At 41.1% G+C, this 19,576-nt stretch overlaps 2 protein-coding genes across 2 annotated transcripts; both read left to right on the top strand.

The window, feature by feature from the left end:
- Positions 1-976: 976 nt before the first annotated feature.
- Positions 977-2,806, top strand: LOC130593898 (serpin B12-like). Its single transcript, XM_057399380.1, has 4 exons — positions 977-1,735; positions 2,225-2,287; positions 2,481-2,517; positions 2,665-2,806. The coding sequence occupies exons 1-4, from the start codon at positions 1,568-1,570 to the stop codon at positions 2,781-2,783; spliced, it is 387 nt and encodes a 128-aa protein (XP_057255363.1). The 5' UTR covers positions 977-1,567; the 3' UTR covers positions 2,784-2,806.
- LOC130593899 (ovalbumin-related protein Y-like) lies at positions 2,793-19,271 on the top strand. Its single transcript, XM_057399381.1, has 11 exons — positions 2,793-2,954; positions 4,008-4,125; positions 4,852-4,994; positions 5,816-5,983; positions 12,698-12,883; positions 13,467-13,532; positions 14,806-14,934; positions 15,687-15,804; positions 16,535-16,677; positions 16,988-17,143; positions 18,452-19,271. Exons 1-11 carry the CDS (start codon positions 2,799-2,801, stop codon positions 18,851-18,853), a joined length of 1,785 nt encoding a protein of 594 aa, XP_057255364.1. The 5' UTR covers positions 2,793-2,798; the 3' UTR covers positions 18,854-19,271.
- The last annotated feature ends 305 nt before the right edge of the window (positions 19,272-19,576 follow it).

The following is a 19,576-nucleotide window of genomic DNA, read 5'->3' as shown; positions in this document are numbered from 1 at the left end:
AGGAAATCTCCTTTATTTCTAGGAGTTTGCACTCTTTCTTATGATTAGATAGATTTAATTTTTTTTTTCCTCTTGGTATGCATTTAAAATTATGTCTTCTTCCTGATCTCCTAGGGATAAGGAAAAATTCAAGATTCCACAAAAGGTCCCGTAATTATAATAATGAGTTGCAACAGACAAGAATGTGATTCATCATAAGCAAAAATTATGCTGCCACTGGGAGTGGCAATGGCTTTATATTTCGTTGCTCCAGAAGCCCTGCCATCAATCTCAACAGTCAAGTTGACACCGTCAGCCCTGAAGAGAAGATAAATATCTCCCTGACCTTTAATTCTAACCTTTATGTTACAAATGGCATAAGTATGAAATGACTAAAGATATGCGCATTAGTGATGTACACATCTGCTTAGCACATATACACGGTACATAACTTTCTGAGGATGTGAGAATGTTGTCAAGATAATGTGCAATGTTTCGGATTACACTGAAATGTATGGGCTGTGTGAATGAGCTGAGCTTCATTTGTTCAATGGCTTTACCAGGTGTGTTTCTAGAGATTAAACCCAAACCTTTTCCCACTTCCTCTGCACGACCCAGAGTGGTAATTGGTGAGAGAGCAGTCTTTCTACATCATTCCTTCTCTTAAATATTTGTGCAGATAATTTAATTCTTCTTGTGTAATGCGAGAAAGGTATCTTCCCTACCTATGCAGAACGTTTTTCAGGTGCAGTAAGAATCAAAACAAGAGTGACTTAGAACAGTGGAAACTCTAAAACACCGAATTGACTTTCTAATGAATCAGATGATTCTACGTCATTACTGGATGAAGAGACTGGGAAAAGGCTTTCATAAGAAAGGAACTCTGTCCTAGGTGCAAGATGTGAGGAGTTTTGCAGAACATTCAAGATCATCTGCTAGTAATACTTTTGATTGTAACTGAAGTATATCTGGGAAAAGTATTAAAAAGTATAAAAGTATTAAAGCTGCATATAAAATAAAAAATATAACTGTAGCTTTCTGCTAATACACAATGTGCCTTTGCTGAAAATCTTACTAAGTGAACCTACCTGTAGATCAATTTTCTGTCAAACATTTGTTAATGAACCAGCCTTAGAAGGACACAATATGTGAGACATATTAATATGCACTGAGCTAATTCATACACACAAAGGTTTTAGAGAGAGGGACAGAGAGTGAGGTATGATCAAGGGTTGTAATTAATAAGTACTGTGCCTTATTAAGGACTCCAGGCAAGAAGGATAAAGTGAGCTGGAACTGTGGTTAGAAGTCAGGGCTAAGTGACAAAGTCATAGCTATTGCTTGAGCTGGATGAGCAGCTGAGCTCAGAACAGTTTCTGAAAATCTGTTTCTCCTGCCATTCAGGGTGCTGGTTTTCAGACTCACTGTGAAATCCCAGACATGGTGAATCAGGAATATTCCAGAAAGTGCTGAACAATTTACTGCAGAAAACTTTTCTGTGCTCTACCAAGGCATCTAAGCTTAGCAGGTGTAAGGACAAGGAGCCTAAATCTTTGTTTCCCTTGCTGCAGGCAAGCACAGTGCCCCAATGTGCTCTCTCGGTGCAGCCAATGCCAAGTTCTGTCTGTACTTTTTCAGAGAGCTGAGCAAAGGAAAAAGAAGCAAAAACATCTTCTTCTCCCCACTAAGTCTCTCAGCTGCCCTTGTGATGGTTGTCCTTGGAGGCAGGGGCAACACACTCGAACAGATTGAGAAGGTGGGTTTCCTTTGCTCTGAAAAGGGGATGCTGGCAAGATATCAGCCAAGAGGCCAATGGTACCATCTGATACAGTTCCTAAGCATCCAAAGGAGTGAGGCACACAGTGGGCCCTCTAAAAATACCCCTTCTTACGCTATTTCTAACGCCAAACTTTTTCAGACTAAACACTATTACAGTAATTGATCATGCAATGAATATATCAGTGCTAAAGAAAGTGTTTTGGAGGTATCTCTCCACTCTCCAGAGCTCAAAAGTGGTGGTTCCCTTTCACACAGTCTTCTGTCTTCTCTGGATACCCAAAGTCTTCTTTCTTAAGAAGAAAGATTTCAAAGGTTTCATGAACTCACCTTCTACGAACCTTCATGTTTACTCGCGAGGACAAATGGGACTGAGTATGCCTGGCTGTGTTTTGGGGTAGGCTTGCGACACTCTTTAAGCTTTGAGGTACTGTCACTCAGTTGTGTTCACCCAGTATTTACATTGCAGGTACTTCATTTCAGTGAAGTTTTGAGCAGTACAAGCCAAGGAAACACATACCCTTCCGAGAAGGTGGGACACAGTTGCAGCTCTGAGATGAAGCCATAGGTGCAGGTTTGTCAGCCCTTTTCCTTGCAAACAATCACTTAATCAGAAAGCACAACAGGGCTGAGCACACTCTCTGTCTAGGGCTGCAGACCTGCTTATTACCTCTTTATGGACCTGGTGAGATCCACATTCCAACAGCTAAGCCTTCTCATTACAGGTTTCTAACCAAACCAGCAGTACCAATCTAAAACGTGGTAAGTTTTGATTCCTGCAAAGGTTTGTCTACAGGGCATGCCAAAGGCACCTAGGAATTTACTCCTCCAAGGCTCTAATCCGGTACACTTCTGGACTAGTGCGGACCTGAAGGGGAATTGTTTTGTCATTCTGTACATCTGGTGCAGGGGTACCTGGACGTTGTGTCCTGATGCATTTAATCCAATGCCTATATCATCTTGGTGGAGTCAGGCTTCTCATACAGGGAGAGCTGCAATTCACCCTCAGGTCCAGTTTTGCATTGTGAAAGCTCAAGCCTACCATGAAACTTCTGTCTTCATGTTTGAAGTGTGAAGAAGATGGAGGAGTCCATTCCCAGTTCCAGGCTCTGTTGGCTGCAGTGAGTGAACCCAGACCAGGCTGCTCTCTCACCATTGCCAACAGGCTCTTTGGGGAAATTACTTACCCGTTCTTCCAGGTAAGTGGCCATGGTGTCCATTTTGACAGCTCCTGGGAGTTACAAGCTCTGCAGGATTTCTTCCATCATAAAGTACAAAGGGAAATGAAACACAGTGTATCCTTGACAAGCACAACTGGTGTCTAACAGAGCTGATACTTGCTGTGTCATTTATATCCAAGGAACAAAGGTCTGTGACAAAAAGCACACCTTTTTCTTCCCCCAGTGTCTTATCCGTTTCTAATAAGATAATTTTATTCACTCTTTCACCTTCCCTTCAGAATCTATATGAATATGGGACTCTGATTCCTGCTGCTTTTTCAAACAAGGCTTAGAAGAAAGCCTTTGAGATATTTGTCAACTAGTCTCAACACCATTTCAGAACATTCCTGACAACCCAGGCAGTGCAAGTGCATGCAGATAATTTTCTTAAGAAAACAGGCTTAAGGTATTTATAAGAGTATTGCTAGAAACAGTGCTGTTTTATCCCTGTAACCACCTTTCTCTTTGCAAGACCAGATTTCATCTTGCATCCAACACTTTGCACTCTGGGTAAAGAGAAATTTTCAGAGACAGAAAAAGGTGACCAGTTTGAAAAAGTTTTGTACTTAATAGAAGTGGTATGTTTTACTATGCATATATCTACACAGAATAATATATATATACAAACACACATATATCTCATTGTGTTATTATCAATACCAGTTATTTGTTCAAAATAAGGTAACCTTCATTTGGTAGTTGGAGGAATACAGGTACTATAAAAATGATATGTAAGCTTAAAGAAAGGTACCAGGTTTTGATAGATATCTTTTTTTTTCTGTATTGAGACATTTCTGCTGCTCAGGACAGCTTGAAAACACAGAAAAATAGGTCTGCAAGAATTTTTTTAATAAATAACATCTCTCTATAAACTGAGTGCTTGAGTTATTTCAATGAATTTATTATATATGCCTGTTTTACTCATTTCTTTCTTGCTGATCTACTACATGGAATTGTCCTGAAGCCGTGAAATGATCTATCTTAACAAAAGTCATCATGTTGTGATAAACTTCTGTCATTTGTACTTTCCAGCCATACTTGGATTCCACAAAGAAATTCTACCAATCAGAACTGGAACCAGTCAATTTTAAATACACTGAAGAAGAAGCCACAGATAAAATTAACTTTTGGGTGGAAAATGAGACAAAAGGTGAAGAAGAGTATGTATGGGTTGTTTGGCTTACAATCAAACCCGTAGCAATATTATGACTAAATTTCAGTTTCCACCTATTTTTCCAACAGTAGCAAGATTGTTATATATTAAACACTGCAGATTTTTGCTTAATAGGAAATGAAAGTAGGAAGAAGTGCAAAAATGCCCTGAGTTCCTGGCTTCAAAAGCTATACATAAATGTTTTCTTATTTGTCTGACAGCATTATAGAATCATAGAATCACAGAATAGTTAGGGTTGTAAAGGGCGTTAAAATCATCTAGTTCCAACCCCCCTGCCATGGGCAGGGACACCTCACACTAAATCATATCACCCAAGGCCTCGTTCAACCTGGTCTTGAACATTGCCAGGGATGGAGCATTCACAACCTCCTTGGGCAACCCATTCCAGTGCCTCACCACCCTAACAGGAAAGAATTTCCTCCTTATATCCAATCTAAACTTACCCTGTTTAAGTTTTAACCCGTTACCCCTTGTCCTGTCACTACAGTCCCTAATGAAGAGTCCCTCCCCATCATCCCCATAGGCCCCCTTCAGATACTGGAAGGCTGCTATGAGGTCTCCACGCAGCCTTCTCTTCTCCAGGCTGAACAGCCCCAACTTTCTCAGCCTGTCTTCATATGGGAAGTTTACAGAAATAAACAGTCTAGTTCATCTGATTGCCTGAACAAAGCAATAATTCTTCTTAATTCATTATTTTTAAAGGTAAAATCAAACACCTATTTTCTGCTGGGTTTACCGATCCCTCTACTGTACTTGTCCTGGTCAGTGCTATATATTTTAAAGGAAAGTGGGCAGTAGAATTTAAGAAAGAAGACACTAAGGAAACATATTTCCATCTGAACAAGGTACAGTATATGCAGGAACTGAGACAGCTGGGGAATGGAAATCAGATGTCTGTCTTCTGCAACAACAGAGGGGAGCTATCCTGATCTCTGTTATCCCAAGACAAAAACCTGGTCTTCAGCTAGAACAATAGAAAGCTACATCTTCTCTCCAGTTTTATAACCAGATACGTAACTTTCTATCAAATCACATCAGAAGTGGATCTCATGCAGCTGAAAACCTAGTCAAAGTGCACTGAGCACATGCACTAGCTTGGGGATTTTGCAACTAAGAATGCTGTTCTGAAAATAGTCTGCTTTTGTGACTGAGTTTGATGATTCTGTTCTTCTGCTACTATTTACCAATACAATAGTGTTTGTTTTCAATAAAAATGAGCTAAAGACAAATTATCTCAGGATAATGTGACCTGGTCTAGTGGGAGGTGTCCCTGTCCACGGCACAGGGTTTTCTTTTCCAACTCTAACCTTTCTATGATTCTCTGATAATGTATACATTACTCATGAAGAATTCAAATTAATGATTGCATCAGATGCATCAGCTTCCTCATCTGACATGCCAGAATAAAGAAGCATGTAAGAAGGGAGTTGAGAGTAAAGTAATCTGGCATCAGTAGAAATGGAAAAGTAGTTTTTACGTTCCTAAAATGGATAACTTCATTGGAGCTATAGTTAAGAGAGAGGAACTTGTCAATGATACAAGTACATAAAACCCATGACCAGTATAAATAATATTTCTGGACTAAACTCTTATCTCAATACTGAAACCAATTAAACCCAGGGTGATAATTTCTGTATTTTCTCTTAGTATGTTTCATATATTCCAGAATGAGAGGAGGACGGTGCAGATGATGTTTCAAGAAGGTTATTTTAACATGGCCATCATAGAGGAACTCAAAACGAACGTGATAGAGCTCCTATATTTTGATAGTGAAATGAGCATGTTCATTCTTCTTCCTGATGTTGTCTGTGAGGATTTTACTGGTCTGGAACAGGTAATACTTCCATTTCTCTTTAGTAGCATACATAATGGGCTGCAAACAGAGCAATACTTTAACATTGTTCCAGTGTGGTCAGAAGTTAAGAATCAAAAACTGAACCTTATTATCTTTTCTTTCTGTTCATTATGGTCAATACCACCTTACAGCTTGAACGCACCCTGACATATGGAAAACTATCAGAATGGACCAGCCTGGATAGGATGCAGCAGCTGAAAGTGAAGGTGTACCTGCCACAGTTCAAGATGGAGGAAAGTTATGTTCTCAACAAAATTCTCCAGGAGATGGGAGCGATTAATGTTTTTGACTGGGGAAAAGCTGATTTGTCAGGAATCACCAGGAAAGATGGTTTGGTTGTGTCCAAGGTCATCCAGAAGTCATTTGTGGAGGTCAACAAAGGGGGCACTGAAGCAGCTGGTGCCATGGGGCTTGTTGCAGTGCCTCTGTGTCTCCCAGTTTCTTACGAGTTCAAAGCTGACCATCCATTCCTCTTCTTCATCAGACACAATCCAGCCAATAGCATTCCCTTCTTTGGAAGGTATTCCTCTCCTTAAGTGGAGTTTATTTTGAAAATTAGATCTTTCTCCCCAGTAAGATCCCCATTGCCAAGACAAACACATTTTCACTAGGCTTTATCCTAAAGTGTTATCTTCAGGTGTGTTTTACTTTTAGGAGGCCTCATTAAAATGACGTCTACCCTAAAATACACTACGTGATACTTGCCAAAGAGCTGTAGGCCTCTGAAGACATCTGTGTATAAAATCTTGTTTTGAGTCTTTCTTAATGTAGTATGTCTCTATGTCCCCAGCAAACCCATGATTTTAATGCCCTAAAGATGAGTGATAGATTCTCCCACATGAAGGAGACAGGATCTGTGTTAACATGATAAACTTGGGTCCTCGGTCTCTTTTAGATTCACCCACCCATGCTTGGTATAAGTCCCAAGGGAAATGCCACATTGTATCAGAGTAATAAAGTATTCCTGTGGGACACCTCCTTTAAATATTGATTGGGAGTAATGGTTCAAGCTGGAACTCTGAGTATTTGTACTCAGAAAGCAGAGGAAGAGAAAGATTTTTCTGGTGTAATTTTGCTTGTTCTCAAGAAGGGCAGACCCATTGCTAATTTTTTTTTCCTGCTGGAAACTGTGTATGTGCTAGGAAATTCACTAACTTCTTCATAAACTTCCACAGAACAAAAACAGGGTTTCAGAACAATGGCGGACCTTTTGTGACAAGGCCTGCTCTGCAATGGCTGGGAATTGGACACTTGCTTGCGTAAAACTTTAAGCAGTGATCAGCCATTCTTACTGCTAAGAACCAGCTCTCTTTGTGCCTCAGGTACCCCGAGACTCTTCTTCCATATATTTTTCATCAAAAATAGTAAAAAAACTATAGCAGTGGTATTTAGATGGCAGCCTGTATTTGTTCCACTTATCACACTAAGACCACTGCAAACTAAATAGTAAATGTAGTAGTGTGAAGTATCAAGTAGGTGGAGGAATAGTCTAATATAGCAAGTAAAAATAAGGGTAATACTTTAATAAATGTGACACTGAAGTCGAACTCCTATTTTAAAATACCTGTTATGCTAAGTTTAGGCACTGGACAACTCGACATTAGGATAGGTAAACCCTGAACCTTACTTACTGCTTCTATCTTGCATTTGATTTTACCAGGGAATTAAAAGTGCAGTTTTAGGACATGGCTGAGCCAGTCTAATGCCACTGAGGAAGAGGATGCTGCTCCCCTTGTCTTCTTCCTTTCATGTGGTTCTGTTCCCTCCCCTACGCCACCACTATTGTTTGCCTTACTGGCTGATGAACATCTCTCTGGGACATGAGCCAAGAGAAACATTTTTGGTAAAGTGGATTTCCTTGCTGATGACCTAGTTCCCTAAACCACCTCCTGGATGTTGTGGAGTGGGTGGTGGGAAGGCATAGCAGGATAGCAAAAGACCACGTCCGTGACCCCAGGGAGGCCCAAAGATCAAGCCCTAAGCCTGAAGCAGGACGTGCTCCTGAACTAAATGGTTGCAAATCCTCTTTCGGTGGGCAATACCTGCTCATGTCCTTGTGATTCCCCCCACTCCCAACCCCACTCCTCCCCCAAATACTAGTGTTTAAAAATGCCTGCGTTGTTTCTTTAGGAGAAACAGAGCAAAACACAAGAGCCTGGGAGCAGCAACGCTCCATCAGGAGTCCGTCTGGCCCAGTGCTCTCTGCAATGGCATCCCAGACGTGTTGCAAGGAGAGGTAGATAAGGAGTGCAGGTCTACTTGTGTCGGGGTCCAGAGGGTGTTCGTAGGCCTTGATGCCTCGGACTGGCCCCCCTTTGGGACCTGCACTGCAGCTATCCCCTCAGGCCCACGTCAGAGCTTGTCATGCAGAACTATATGCATGACAAAGCATAGCTGTTCTGTTCCGTTCCGTTCCATTCCGTTCCCTGCACTCACGAGGAGAGGTACAAGGATGTGACTGTTATTTAGCTGAAATGCCAAGGGGTTTTCAGCACCAGAAATGCTTTCAAAGACACGAGTCAGACACAAATGAGGTTACAGGTAGAAAGAGTATTTTATTTATTTATAAATCAAGTTTTCTTATTCATCTCAGTTTAGTTGAGTTAATTTCAGTCTAGTTTAGCTTAGATTCTATTTCCTCTTCCTAAATCTGTCAGAGCTGGTGCTCACAAGCCTTAACCCGATGCACATGCATAGCCAGCAGCAGGCTGACGCATCCTTCAGTTTCTCTGGAAAAAGGCCTCCCTTGCAGGCTGAGGGAGGAAAGCCGGGGCAGGAGCGGTGCCGTGGTGGGGCGAGAGCAGTGGGAGAACCCAGCCAGAAAGGGCCAGGGAAGACCTGACTCGGGGTAGTGCTCAATGCCACACAGGACAGCAGCAAGTCCCGGGGCCACGCTGGGGCCACGCAGGGAGTGCTGAAGGCTGCCTCTCCCCGGATGCGGGGCACGATGGCCAGCTGTGTGGAGCACGAGCCGCTGCCTTTGGGCCGCAATGACCCAAAGGAGCCCCGTGAAGGGGCTGTGCTCGACTGCGGAGGAGACAAATAAACCCCGGGGACACTTGCTAGTCCAGCCTGGGGGCAAAAAAGCCTTCCCCCCCCCAGCTGCAGGACACAAGGGGCCACCTTCGTGGTGCATGAGCACCAGGCGATAACCCAGGGCACCAGGACCACAGGAGCCCTGGCAAGTGGTCACGCTCAGTGCTCAGAGGAAGGCAAGAAACCCCCGGGGACCGGTGCCAATCTGCCCCGGGGGAAAATTCCTTCCTGACCCCAGGGCTGGCGATCGGCTACTCCCTGAGCAGGGCAGCAAGACCTGCTCCTGGTCCACGGGCTGGTTATGCCTCCATTGGACACCGGACCTGCCTTTTCTGCCTCCACCTGGAGCCATCTCAGGGGCTTCCCACAACAGCAAAATGCCGCTGGCCTCATGTGCCCTGGGAGCGAGAGCCCTTGGAGTGCCTGGCACTGCAGCTCCAAAGCGCTGGTGGAGGGCACTGGCCTTATACTGCCCCAGGGCATTGTGATGCTGTGTTGGTGCATGCTGGCTCTATGACACATGGGTGATGGGACCCCCGCAGCCCTGCCCACCGCAGCCCTGCTGCTGCTGCTGCTACCCCTTTGCTCAGCGTGCCTTGGAGAAACATCTTTGGGGTCTGGCCTTGTGGAAGTGACTGTGCCCAGGATGCCCAGGGAGATGTCCCTGCCCATGGCAGCCACACACTTGGCACCGCTGCTGGGTGGCCCTGGAAATTAATTCCTATGGTTGGACTGTATCCATAAAGGCTTTTATACCATGCACAGTCATTTGAGTGTCATGATCCCAGTTTTGAAATATTTACAAATCTGGGATTCAGTTGTCCACCCATATGGCTTTTACATATGTGAGATTTGTTTCTTTACTGCTCATTTATCCTATTATTCAATAAAGAGTAATAGTTTTTTTTCAATTGAATAACATTTGCTATTGTGCATTATGATTGTCTAACAGACCATGAATGTCCTGGCAGATAGATTCTGTAGTGTATTCACCTGCCGCAGTAAAAAGTAGGTATGGATGATCTATGAGAATGGCCTGTGCAGGTACCATGGCCTTGTTGCCATGACCTGCTAAGAATGAAAAATTAAAAGCTGACCCTCAATCATTCTTTAAATCCTACTGTCTTGTTAAAAGCATTTCTGAATATTTGAATACTCTGGGGTCCAACTTAAAGCCCATAAAATACGTAATTCATTAGTTTCTAAAATCTCTTCTTCTGCCATGCCCACCCTCAGAACTCTAACTCATCGCAATACTGCTGTTCTGAATATTTCTGTCAAAATGAAGTTGTAGAAAGACGTGCTTTCTCCTCAGAGACCTTCTCCCCTCCTCCACATGTATGCCACATACAGTATAGTTTGACCTCAGGTAAGAAAGTTTGGCCTCACCTAATTATAAAAGAAGATGTGGCTGTGCTTTCAGCAAGTACAAGCTATAAGCCACACCAGTCCTTTGACTCCAGGTATGTACTTCTGCATTTTGGTAGACCAGAGCACCTTTCAATGGTATTTTTGTCTGGAAAATAAACAGAAAGTTTTGGGTTTGTTCTAACATGGAAAAAGTCCACTTCAAAACCCTCTGAATAGAAGGACCATCCCACAGCTGTCTCTGCTTTGAATTGCATTATTTTTGAGACATCAGATGGTCACTGTCCATGAGGAATTTCCCTCTGTTCCACTGCATAGAATCTGTGATGAGTTGTTGCATATATACAGAGCTTCAGCAGTTTTTTTTTGCTCTCCCTGGTAATGCAAGTCTCTTTCCTGAGCTGTATCCATGGATGATCACTAATGGTGGACTGCGGTGGGAACTGTTTCCTTGCTCCCAGCTCACGGCACTGTGATTAGGTCTTATTTTCATGTAAAATTTTGGGATCTTTAGCTTCATTTGACTATGAGATTCACCTGATCTGATGTTGCAGATAGGTGTATTAAAAATGTACTATGGTTTGCTGGATATACTTGTAACACTGTTTTTCCTCAGTTTTGTTTTTTGTTTCTCATCTGACTCTGGATACCTAATATGGCATGATCACAGTAATTTGTAAATTCAAAAGAACTGCATGAGACAGTTGAAGATTTGAATTTCAGTTGCCTTTGTACAGACTTATAAGTTACAACAAAAGCTTATATAAGTAAGTTTTTTTTAATTGGGTCTTACTTCAATAAATAAAGGTTATGCTGTAGATAGAGGACAAGTCTAACATTGGTCTACTCTTTCAAGTTGCAATGAATCAAAAGATCCTGACGAAAGGTAGTGACTCAAAAGATGACTCCTTCAAGGCTAAGAGTGGGAGTGTCTCAAATGGTACAATATATATCACTAAGAGCTCAAAGAATCTGTTTAGGTTCAGTTGACAAGCTGGATTTTTACGTGCCTCTTTGAAGTTTGTGGGTAAGTATTTCTCCAAGTGGAATATAATTTCTAATTTGTATTCTTTAATATGGGAAAAAGGTGATATTATGTTTAAGAACTTTGAGGTAAGTATACGACAGATATGTAAAAAGACAGCATATACAATAATTTTACCTTGCCTTATCAATGTATCTTATACTGTTTGACTGTCAAATACTTCTGGTGTGCAAAATACGAGTGTTTGTACATCATAGCTTTGAGTTGATATACTTTTTAGTTGAAAATCTGGTGTCATATTTAAACTGTTATTTTTCAATTTTAATAATTAATTTGGTAATAAAAGCATTTTTCTTTTCTCAGTCTCACTCTCTGGATAACACAGGTGAGGCACAGTATAATGATTCCCAAATTCTGAGGTTCCACAGTCATTAGCACCTGGTTGCTTCTCAGGTTGCATAAATCAAACACATCTGCTACAAACTATGGATATATGCTGCTATTCCTCCAACTTTAACTGTTTTGGAGATGATATAAAAACAGTATGCAACTTCATCATATTCCAAAGAGAGAATTGCTGGAGGTTTCAATGAATATCCTTAGCATGTCACATTTCTTTGCATGTACAGGACCTTCACCTGACTGAACAAATGCAGCTCTATGCTCTTTCAAGTGTACTGCCAAAACATGTATTTATATTGTATATGCTTATGCTTTTTCTCAACAAAAAAGCATCAGCAGAGATTAAATGTCTACAATGTGACTACAGGAAAGGACCCCCCCTTAAATCTGCAGTTCAGCATCTAAGCAACTGTCTGGGTTTACAGAGAAACTTATTCCTGTTATTCCTGTAAACTACAGACAAGCAACCTCCAAATTTCTGGCTGATTGTACTAAGCAACTGTGAGAAGTAAGAGTATAGTGAGTCAACTACCTTTGATTTAAAGATCTCAAACATCATTCAGAGTCCTCTGGATGGCCACAGGGATATTCATCCATTCAGTGTTATATTTATCATATTGAAGCAGGGATGAGACTATCTATTTCCTAAAAGTCAAGTATAAGATACTATCTTTATGATGGGGTAGTATCTTGCTGAAAGAAAACAAACATGCATTCAGAGATAAGTGGGTCAGGAGTTACAATATTTCTAACAATCGCAGAATTTCTAGGCTTCATACCATTCATTGGTTCAGCACCACAAAAACTGAAAAAAACCCTAGCAGTTTCTGGGCTATTGACAGTACTTTTTAAAGCAAGTGCTACATATGATCACTAGACAATCATATTTCTGTTTATTTTAGACAGCATTAAATTTAACAATGGGCTCCATCAGTGCAGCAAATGCAGAATTTGCTTTTGATGTATTCAAAGAGCTTAAAGTCTACCATGCCAACGACAACGTCTTCTGCTCCCCCCTGAGCATAATTGCAGCCCTGGCCATGGTTTACCTGGGAGCAAGAGGTAACACTGAATATCAGATGGAGAAGGTAAGTTGCATAAATGTATTCAAACCTGGCTAGAAAAAGAATGGCATGGCATTCCAAACTGTGAGGTTTGGATCTTGAGCTGAGCTTTCACTTACCATCATTGCTCTTCTCAATGAAGAGCAAGAACGGCCTTTGGTTTCCATTAAGAAAGAACAGTCTTGAAGAACTGTTAAGACAGAATCTCTTACTTCAGCTTTTATTATTTCACAGACCTGATTTCTTCCAGGTGGAAAGGACAACTTGTAATATGCAGAAGAGGAAGCACTGAGAGAACAAAATCATAGAATCATAGAATACTTATAAATCACAGTTATAAATACAGTACAATAAGGTTTACAGACTGAGCATGATTAACTGGAAAAGAAGGGACCTAAGTTAATCATCGTAGTCACAAATTTTCAGTGTGGCACATGCAGTAAAAAAAAAAATAAAATAAAAGATTTAAACCTCACATTAAATTTCTCAATTCATCCATGTGTTAGTCAGACCTGTTTAGTCCAAACCTGTAGTTTCAACATAAACACCAGTGACTCTCAGTAGACTCCACATACTTAATTTTTTCTATTGTTACTTCCAATTGCAGGCTCTTCACTTTGACAAAATTGCAGGACTTGGAGGAGCTGTTCAGACCAAGGTACAGAAACCTAAGGTAAATTTATTTCTCTTTCACATTTTCCTCCTGAGAATAGACTGTTCTGATGGTGCTTCAAGTAGGTTCAATACCTTCCCAAACTTTTGCTAACATTCTTAATTTAAGAGACCTCACTCATACAGTTTCTGATTCATCACTGAGGTTAAAAATAAAACCAAGCAACAAAGAAAAAGAAACAGGAAAAGAAAACAGGATGCACATGTAGCACTAGAACAGGTGACAGAACAGGACTGGATGCTTTGGGCACCAGTCTACTTTCTTGTAGAGACAAGCATATGCGCACCTGCAAGGAGCATTTGAAAGGGGCTCAGTACCTAGAACCAGGTTACAGCAGTCAGACTCCAAAGTGGGGCAGGAAGATGCTTTGTCAGAAAAAAGCCCAGAAGCCTCAACGGCGGGAGGGTAACCCCATTGTTCAAAAGCTGCAGGGACTTTTCCAGTCTCCAATTCTCACTGCTACCCCAAGGGCACCATGAGGGGGCCCAGTACCTTGATACCACCTGTGTGCTTTCCTCAATCTGCTGCCTCTGTAAAGGTAACACCAGCCATGCTCCCTGGCCTGTCCCCATACACTTGAGGTCGAGATCCACAAGCACAAAGTGGGACTTGCAAAGAACTGTAACACTTTTGTTTTTCCATAATAAAGAAAAATAAAGGTAACACCAGCCAAAGCATTTAGTGGCTGGTTAAGCATTTGGAAAAGAGCAGTTCAACACCATTCTCCTCATCAAATGAAGTTCCAGTCACTTCTATCATTGTGCACATTCTTACACACTCAGCCTCTGTTACATGAAAAACTATTCCTGTGGCATTAGACAGTTGATCCATTTTTTCATTATATTATAAAGCACTTCCTAGTCATCTAGCACTCTTATCCTATTTGCACCTTCAGCAGAAAGCTGCTGTGAAAATGCAAGCAGAAGCTTGGAGCTAGAGGCTCTATATCTATGACAACTTGCCAAATGCAGTCATTGACACCTGAATTTTTGTTTTTCTCACCTCACTTCTACAATTTCACGTTCATTACAGAAATTTTCTGCTTGTTATCACCTAGAATGAGTGTCATCATATACTGTGAATTAATTGTACATCATTAATTGCTTATATGGAACATCACTCCCATGGAGATCTTAGACTGTAGTAGATGTTCCTTTGCAAGTGTCCAGACACTGTTTATTTTTCCGTGTTACTTGTACCTTATAAATAATTCTCTTCCTTGTAAAATAAGCTAACAGCTGTACCTTTTTATTTTCTTACCAACAACTTTCAGTGTGGCAAGTCTGTGAATATCCACATACTTTTTAAAGAACTTCTTTCTGATATCACTGCACCAAAAGCCAATTATTCACTCCACATTGCCAACAGACTCTATGCTGAAAAGACATCTTCGATCCTACCGGTACGTTGTACATCATGGTGATTTTTTGCTAAACTCTGTGTAAACCTGTAATCCAGGAGGAATGGCCAGAGTAGGTGATCTGTTAATCCACTGGTGTGGACCTCCATGGCTTTTCCCTTTGCCACAGCACTGACAATAGCAATTCCAAAAAAAAGATGATCCTAGTAAAAAATGAATGGAGTAAAAGCCAAAACTATTTGGTAATGTAATTCCTCTCTCCCTGCTTGCTCCTGTTTTAATAGTTTATTTGTTTTTTTCCAGGAAATTATTTGATTTTAGCACATTTCTTCAATTGAAAACCTCACCTCGAAACCAACTTCTGAAAGTGTCAAAATCTTTCATTTGACATTTTCCAAACAAAGGTTACAAATACTCCAGATCAAAGAAACTTCTTATTTTTAAAAATAAAGAAAAACATTTTAAAATAAAAGGAGTGGACATAATGATAATAAAACTCTCTGATACGAACCTGAAACAGTGGTTTTGAATCAGGTTTTCTTCAAGGAAACATTTAAACATTTCTAATATATATTCTCTTAACTGGTAAAGTAGTGAAATTGTCAGATCTGAAAATGCCATGGATCAGAATAATTATGCTGGCCCAGTTTCAGCAGGTTCTTCCAGAAAGTAAGCAATGAGAACAGCCTAACCATGGCATCACTATAAAAATCCTTTCAGCCATGTTTTATGTCACTTTCATACTGTTTTAAAAAGAATGACTAGTTTGGTGGCTACAATTGATGTCTTTACAGATTTACTTAAAATGTGTGAAGAAACTGTACAGAACAGGTCTGGAAATGGTTAACTTCAAAACAGCATCAGATCGAGCCAGACAGCTCATTAATTCCTGGGTGAAAAATCAGACAAATGGTAAGGTCAGACAAGATTTTGAAGTATACTTCCCTCTCACAACTGTATTTGAACAACTTCTGGAAAGACTAAACATTAGAGGAGAGATTTACCCTCCAATCCCATCCCCATTTGTAAATATTTCCTGTGGAAAGGCATGACTTTATTGCAGCTGTGTGGCAGTGACAGTGTGTTTTAAACATATCTGGCAGAAGCAGAGATGCCAGGATGTGCACACTTTATATGCACACTTTCTGTATCTGGAGATCTTAACTCATGCAAGGTTAGTCCTAACTTTGGCATAATTTTAAAAGGATATGCTGGATGGGTAGGTAACACGTGGGTTTACTGAAATGAAGTAATGCACTCACTAGGCTGATGGTGGGAAAGGAATGACTCATGAGCTATGTACATTTATTGGGCTGGGGTGGGAGGAAAATCAATGTGAGAAAGAAGCACCGTAAGAAACAAAATCTGTATTGCTGATTCCCTCTCCTTTTCCTTCTTTATATATAAATCTTTTTCCAAGCACTGGAGATGTATACCACTCCTGATCCTACCTGTCTGTTTGCAGAAATGTCTGGCCAGGTGCCAGTCATTCTTTATTAAATCATCCTTGTGAAAAGAAATTCCATGTACAGACCTTTTAAGAAAAGGAGGTCAAACCAAGAAGCAGCAGGTTAATTGACCTCTAAAATGCAAGACTACTGCTGTGAAACTTACCACTCTCTGCCTTGCTTCTTCCTTAAAGGGCACATCCAAGATTTTCTTGAGCCACGCTCTGTTGATCCGGATACTCTGTTGGTCATTGTGAATGCCATTTACTTCAAAGGGATATGGAAGACGGCATTTAAAGAAGAAGACACTTGGGAATTTCCCTTCAGCATGACAAAGGTAGGGGGCATATTTTCTGGCCAAGAAACCAGACTGGGGGCTTGCACAGGCAGCAGTCTGGGTGTTACACATGCAACATAATGTGGTCATTGGCCAGGTGATTTAACTGGTCTCCTTGCTGCCAGGTTTGCGAGACGTGTCTGACCTGAGCACACCAGCAGGTATGAGAGGAAAATGGAGGCACAGGTCTTTTTCAAAGGCGACATGCTTCAAGATCAATTCCTGTCCCTTTCAAAGAATTTGTACTTTTGCCTGCTTAAAGAAAAAATTCTCTCCCCAGTCACATTATTTCACGTTTGTGTTTCTGCAGCAAGAAAGCAGACCTGTGCAAATGATGTGTCAGAACAGTACCTTCAAAATGGGAATTGTGCCTTCAGAGAAAATTAAGATCCTGGAGCTGCCATATGCCAGTGGAGAGCTGAGCATGCTTGTGCTGTTGCCTGATGATGTCTCTGGTCTGGAGCAGGTATGGCCCTGTCAGGGGAAACAGAAGAGGTACCAGTTCAGTAGGACCTGGCTGCCACCAGATCTTTTGCTGTTCATTTACATTCCAGCTGCCTACCCCATGGCTGTGTGCAAAAGCCCCCCAAGTGCTACCAAGTGCTCAGGCATAGACTGGCCTCCTAGGAGAACTCTGGAGTCAGTTTAATAACACAAAAGTAAAGAAAAGTACTGCTGCTGCAGCCCTGCGGAATAGGATGCATGTATGGGCAGATAGTTTTTTTCCATTGAGAGGTAATTTCACCTCCACCCCCAAAGAAACTGTTGAGGAAATGTTGTTAAAACTGATAAGAACCAGGCATTCTTTGCAGGAATCCAAAATTTTACATATTTATATATTTATTTATTATTTAGCAAAATCCTCATTAAACATCATAAATAGGGCTGCTTTCAAAAATTTCTATGATTATGACATTATGGAATGAAAAAAACAGATAAAGCATGATCTAAATAAAATATTCTTGATTATGAAATGGTGAAACCAAGCTAAACTAACTGATCAATAACACTTCATCAATTAAGACTTCAGAGAGTTGTGAATATGGAGATGGAAAGGAAAGACATAAAATACAGCTGGAAATTACACACCAAACAAAGAAAATAGATATAAGGATATATTATATACTAGATATAGGGAAGAAGTTCTTTACTGTGAGGGTGGTGAGGCACTGGAACAGGTTGTCCAAAGAAGTGGTAATTGCTCCACCACTGGCAGGGTTCAAGGACAGGCTGGACAGAGCCTTGGGTGACATGGACTAGCAAGAGGTGTCCCTGCCCATGGCAGGGGGTTTGGAACTTGGTGATCCTAAGGTTCCTTCTAACCTTAACTGTTCTATTATTCTATGAAAACAGAAGAGACTTGAATCTAACATCAACATCAGAAAGAATTCATGATCATACAAGAATAGAAAATGAGAACAGAACAGTTAGTAAAAGAAAACATCAAACTGCTTTAAGTCAGGTTGAGTGAGCCATATGCATGAAAACTAGTAAAAAAAATTTGTTAGGCTGTGTAACTGTTGGGTTGTGTCTCATGAGACATAAGATAAATTGCACAAAAGGGGATGTCTCGAATGAGTAAGAAACTGAATAAAAGGACAGTGACACAGGTGGTACTGAAGAAGCAAATAATAAACTACAAGAAGGATGTTGATAGGATGCACTTTAGGAAACAGTCTGGCTTGTTTTCCGTATGATAGCCTTGATTAAAATGAATGGTAAGAAGAAGTTGTATTCACATCCCAGGTGTTTAATTTCCTACTTCTTTTCACAGCTTGAGAAAAAAATCAACTTTGAAAAACTTACGGAGTGGACCAGTCCCAGTGTGATGGAAAAGAAGAGAGTGAAAGTGTACCTCCCGCGCATGAAGATTGAGGAAAAATACAACCTCACATCTGTCTTAAAGGCCTTGGGTATGACTGACCTGTTCAGCTCTTCAGCTGATCTGTCTGGCATCTCTTCAGCAAAGAACCTGAAGATATCAGAGGTCGTCCATATGGCATACATGGAAGTCAATGAAGAGGGCACTGAGATGGCTGGCTCAGCAGGTGTGACTGGAGCTGTCAAACATTCCCCTGAGTCTGAAGAGTTTAAGGCTGACCACCCTTTCCTTTTCTTGATCAAACATAATCCAACCAACAGCATCCTCTTTGTTGGTAGATACTGCTCCCCTTAAAGAAAGAAAGCGCTGGAAATAAAGTTTGTCTTCCCCTCAGAAACAGATCCCCTTTACTGTAGGATTGTAGTATAATCTCATCTCTTCAACATTTTCTCCAAATGGAAAGCCTAATCTAAGAAATGCCTATTCAGGAAACTTCCATAGCAAAGACATACCTGCAGGTGAGGAAACAACAGCAAGTATGTTTACTCCTTTCCCTTCTCATACTAGTTCCAGGACTGCTTGAGCTGAACAGAGACTGAGCCCAAAGAGACTAGATTCTCCCATCAGCTGAGAAGGGGCCAAGTGATTTTCATCAAGGGAATAAGTTGTTGTGCTCATCCCATTCCCCAGTACATTCTGTTGACAAACCCATGCTGCTCCTGAAACATGGGCTTTGAGATCTCCAGTCTGGTGTAGATGTTTGTGATTAAGATTCTGCTATGCATGTTGCTGACTGGTCCCTGTGTACATTTCAGTTGTTTTTTAGCTGTTGGGAAATGGTGTACCTGTCCACTCACCAGAGTTGTACTCTCACCATGACTTACTTGCCTAACTCTGAATTTCAGAGGTTCTCCAAAGTCATGGAGAGTCTCCTTTCAACTTCAGTGAGTGGAAAAAAGAAGATCTTAGGTGCAATTATGCCTTCTCACAGAGCATAAAGTCAAAGCCTGAAACATGAATATATGGATGAGCCATACGATACAGAACTCAGAACTATCAGACCAAAAAGCTGTCTGA

Source organism: Pezoporus wallicus, unplaced genomic scaffold (assembly GCF_028554395.1).
Source record: "Pezoporus wallicus isolate ANWC-B61680 ecotype Strahan unplaced genomic scaffold, APGP_CSIRO_Pwel_v1 contig_818, whole genome shotgun sequence".
Classification (NCBI taxonomy): Eukaryota; Metazoa; Chordata; class Aves; order Psittaciformes; family Psittacidae; genus Pezoporus; species Pezoporus wallicus.
The sequence above is the reverse complement of the archived record's forward strand: the minus strand, read 5'-3'. Positions and strand labels throughout refer to the sequence as shown.